Consider the following 4,371-nt stretch of genomic DNA (forward strand, 5'->3'; position numbering starts at 1 on the left):
GTTAAAGGATCAGACTGGTGAGGGAGGACAGGTACAGGTGCGTTAAAGGATCAGACTGGCGAGGGAGGACAGGTACAGGACAGACTGGACATTAATGTCAATCGTTGATGTCTGATTGTTCTGTGAATGTCCGATTCTTTTAAAGAGAGACCAGACTGACCCACAGAGTTCCCCCAGAACCAGAACCAGAACCAGCTGCAGCTGCTAACTGGGCCTTCAGCTGATGGACCAGTTCTGACAGAACCACTGAAGCTTCAGGTGAGGTCACATGACCAAAGCTCTGCAGTAATAATAATGCTAATACTAAACATTAATAAGGGTGAAAACAACTCCAGGCAGAACTAATATTTATTAATAAATCAATCAATTCCTCACTGATGTTACCAACCTCGTGTCCAACTTTCACAATAAAAGCTGTAATCAATCAGTCAGTATTGATTAAGTCCTCAGCTTTCGGACAAACTGGTCAGTTTGGATCCATAAGAGCAGATTTCTGATCAGTCAGATGACTGTTTCGAAGGTTTAATAAAGTCGTGTTGAGACTCACCGCAGCAGTTGGTTCTCATCCACTCATCAGTCGGACTGAAGATCACTCAGCCTGACCTTTGACCTGCTGTCATATGACCCAATCAGCTGCTTCCTGTTGCCTTCACATTAAAACTCTTGACCCTTTATGTGTTTTATCTGGGATCCTGTGACTCGACGGCTCAATAAAACGTCCTGAACCTTCTGATATTTACCTAAAGATCTACAACAAACTGCCATCTGAGACACAAACAAACATTTTATTGTGAAAATGACTTCACAGTAAAATCCTGACCTCCTTCTGTTGTCTCTCCAGCTCCTTCATCCTGATCTCCCGGGCCTCAGCTCTCGCCGCTCGCTTTGCTGCCAACCTGGCCTCCGCCTGCAGACACATCCGTAAGATCAACTCTGGAACGATGCTTCTACTTCCGTTAGAAGTAGCATTCATCTTAATACAGTATTCACCATATTTGAAGATTTCCAAACTAAAAGCTGACATGGATTATTATTTTCTAACAATCAGTTCATCTTTATTACAAAATAAAAGCTCAAATATTCAGAAGAAAGTTACTTAATGAATTTTATTTTATTAAAACAATCTGAAAAGTTCAGTTTATGTGGCGAAGGATGATGAAGATGAAGATGAGGAGCGGTCTGTGCTGCTGCAGAGGATTACAGGATAAAGGTCAGACTCTCAGGAGGGGGGTGGGGTCTAACCCAGGCCTGTTACCACGGTAACCGAGTCTGGATACCAGGTCCGGAGCAGGTCTGACTGATGAGACGTCAGCAGAACTGGATGTTTCCATGAAACAGGTTTTAGATCAGATTAGCTTCAGTGAAATCCTGGAACCTGAGGGGTCAAAGGTCGGAGAACTTCAGAGTCTCAGGTTTACAAACCGGCTCCCTGGATTCTGTTCCTTGTTCAGAGCAACGAGAAGACAAGCAGCAGATTACAGCTGAGACCGCTCAGAGCTGCAGGACCGTCCCCAAAACGTCCCCACAGTGTCTCAGGACTGTCCCCAAAACGTCCCCACAGTGTCTCAGGACTGTCCAAACAGGGTCTGTAGACTGTCCCCAAAACGTCCCCACAGTGTCTCAGGACTGTCCAAACAGGGTTTGTAGACTGTGCCAACAGTGTCTCAGGACTGTCCCCAAAACGTTCCCACAGTGTGTCAGGACTGTCCAAACAGGGTTTGTAGACTGTCCCCAAAACGTCCCCACAGTGTCTCAGGACTGTCCAAACAGGGTTTGTAGACTGTCCCCACAGTGTCTCAGGACTGTTCAAACAGGGTCTGTAGACTGTCCCCACAGTGTGTCAGGACTGTCCCCAAAACGTCCCCACAGTGTCTCAGCACTGTCCAAACAGGGTCTGTAGACTGTCCCCACAGTGTCTCAGGACTGTCCCCAAAATGTCCCCACAGTGTCTCTAGACTGTCCAAACAGTGTCTCAGGACTGTCCCCACAGGGTCTCAGGACTGTCCCCAAAACGTCCCCACAGTGCCTCAGCACTGTCCAAACAGGGTCTGTAGACTGTCCCCACAGTGTCTCAGGACTGTCCCCAAAACGTCCTCACAGTGTCTGTAGACTGTCCAAACAGTGTCTCAGGACTGTCCAAACAGTGTCTGTAGACTGTCCCCACAGTGTCTCAGGACTGTCCCCAAAACGTCCCCACAGTGTCTCAGCACTGTCCAAACAGGGTCTGTAGACTGTCCCCACAGGGTCTCAGGACTGTCCAAACAGTGTCTCAGGACTGTTCAAACAGGGTCTGTAGACTGTCCCCACAGTGTCTCAGGACTGTCCCCAAAACGTCCCCACAGTATCTCCATACTGTCCAAACAGTGTCTGTAGACTGTCCACACAGTGTCTCAGGACTGTCCAAACAGTGTCTCTATACTGTCCAAACAGTGTCTCAGGACTGTCCAAACAGTGTCTCTAGACTGTCCAAACAGTGTCTCAGGACTGTCCCCACAGTGTCTCAGGACTGTCCAAACAGTGTCTCTAGACTGTCCAAACAGTGTCTCAGGACTGTCCAAACAGTGTCTCTAGACTGTCCAAACAGTGTCTCAGGACTGTCCCCACAGTGTCTGTAGACTGTCCACACAGGGTCTCAGGACTGTCCAAACAGTGTCTCTATACTGTCCAAACAGTGTCTGTAGACTGTCCCCACAGTGTCTCAGGACTGTCCCCAAAACGTCCCCACAGTGTCTGTAGACTGTCCAAACAGTGTCTCAGGACTGTCCAGTGTCTCTAGACTGTCCAAACAGTGTCTCAGGACTGTCCCCACAGTGTCTGTAGACTGTCCCCACAGTGTCTCTAGGCTGTCCAAACAGTATCTCAGGACTGTCCCCACAGTGTCTCTGCTTTGACCCACCTGACTTGAATGACTGAGTGATTAGCAGACTTCTGCAGAACTTGAAGAACAGGGAAACAACTAAAACCTGCAGGATGGTGGTCCTCCAGGACCAGGACCAGGACACCTCTGCTCTAGACTGTCTGTCTGATGTCTCTAGAATTCTCAGTCTCCAATGGTTGCAGCTCAGTGAGATCCTGCTCTAAAGATTCAGCTTTAATGATGTGTGTGTGTGTGTGTGTGTCTGATGTCTCTAGAATTCTCAGTCTCCAATGGTTGCAGCTCAGTGAGATCCTGCTCTAAAGATTCAGCTTTAATGATGTGTGTGTGTGTGTGTGTGTGTGTGTTAAAGTTTTTCATTGTTTAGTACAAAACAGACAAAAGAAACGCTTCAGTATTTAGGACAGGACAGTTCCCACACTCTTCATCATCACCATCATCGTAAAACTATAAATTATTGAAAGTTTCAGAGAAAGTATCGATCCTCTTTCTCCTTCCTCATGATCCGACTGATCAGTCAAATGTAAATAATTATTGATCATCACTATTAATTACGATTATTATTATTATTATTATTATTATTATAATAATAATAATAATAATAATAATAATAATAATAACAGAGGTTCTTTGGAAGTATCGATCCTCTCTCACCTCCCTCACGATCTGGCTCAGCGCATCTTCCTCCGCCGTCAGCTTCTCCCGGTTCGGGATCCTCCTCCGACCCGGTCCCTGAGTGCCCATGATGGTTTTGGATGGGTCCACCTGCAGCCGAATTATCCTCCGAACCCCCCGGAAGTCCAGGACATCGGGTTCCGGAGCTGCAGCTGCAGGATTTTCTGGATCTTTATGTTCCGAGTTCAAATCCGGGACTTTTCTGACGCAGTTCGGTTCGATCAGCTTGTCCCGGTTCTGGGTTCAGTTTGATCCATCATTCCGAGGCCGGATTGCCGGCACGGGTCCGTTCGAGTTCGGATCACTTGGACCTGCGGTCTCAGTCCAACAGAACCCGAGGCACACCTGAATCAGGTTAAAACCCGAGGTTCTGCTGGGGCTGTTCGGTGATCAGAGGTGGTCCGGACCGGAGCAGCTGTTCTTATACCGAACCGAACCCTCGCCTGTTCGGTGACCCGGTCTGTTCCGTCCTACAACCCGGTTCGGTACCGGGACCACAGCTCGGTCAGGTGAGCTCAGGTGGGCCGCTGCCGAACATGAGGCGTCAGCTGGGCAGAACCGCTCCGGTACCGCTGACGCAGCCGCGGCGGAAGTGGTACTGCAAAATAAAAGCTTTCAAAAGGAAGTCAGACTCAATAATCTTTAACAATCAATAATTTGTTTTTTGTGTGTAAAAACTGTTGTTTTCTGTTTGTTTTTAGTTTTCAGCTAAATTAAGAGAGGTGAAAGTTTATATATTTTATTTCAGACTCAGCAGCTGTCAATTAGAACCAAGGTTATTAGAACCAGGCTTATTAGAACCAGGCTTAATAGAACCAGGC

General features: G+C 47.4%; 1 protein-coding gene across 6 annotated transcripts in view; it reads right to left on the reverse strand.

The window, feature by feature from the left end:
* The window catches only part of LOC108228457, a 20,523-nt gene extending 16,391 nt beyond the window's left edge, over positions 1-4,132 (reverse strand). For all 6 annotated transcript variants that reach the window (XM_037974442.1, XM_037974441.1, XM_037974444.1 and 3 more), the window contains exons 1-2: positions 3,530-4,132; positions 821-907 (exon numbers count right to left, since the gene is read on the reverse strand). In XM_037974442.1, the coding sequence (XP_037830370.1) occupies positions 821-907; positions 3,530-3,619 (177 nt within the window). In that variant the 5' untranslated portion in view covers positions 3,620-4,132. The remainder of the gene's footprint in view (positions 1-820; positions 908-3,529) is intronic.
* Positions 4,133-4,371: the final 239 nt, after the last annotated feature.

This window comes from Kryptolebias marmoratus, unplaced genomic scaffold (genome assembly GCF_001649575.2).
Source record: "Kryptolebias marmoratus isolate JLee-2015 unplaced genomic scaffold, ASM164957v2 Scaffold54, whole genome shotgun sequence".
Taxonomy (NCBI): Eukaryota; Metazoa; Chordata; class Actinopteri; order Cyprinodontiformes; family Rivulidae; genus Kryptolebias; species Kryptolebias marmoratus.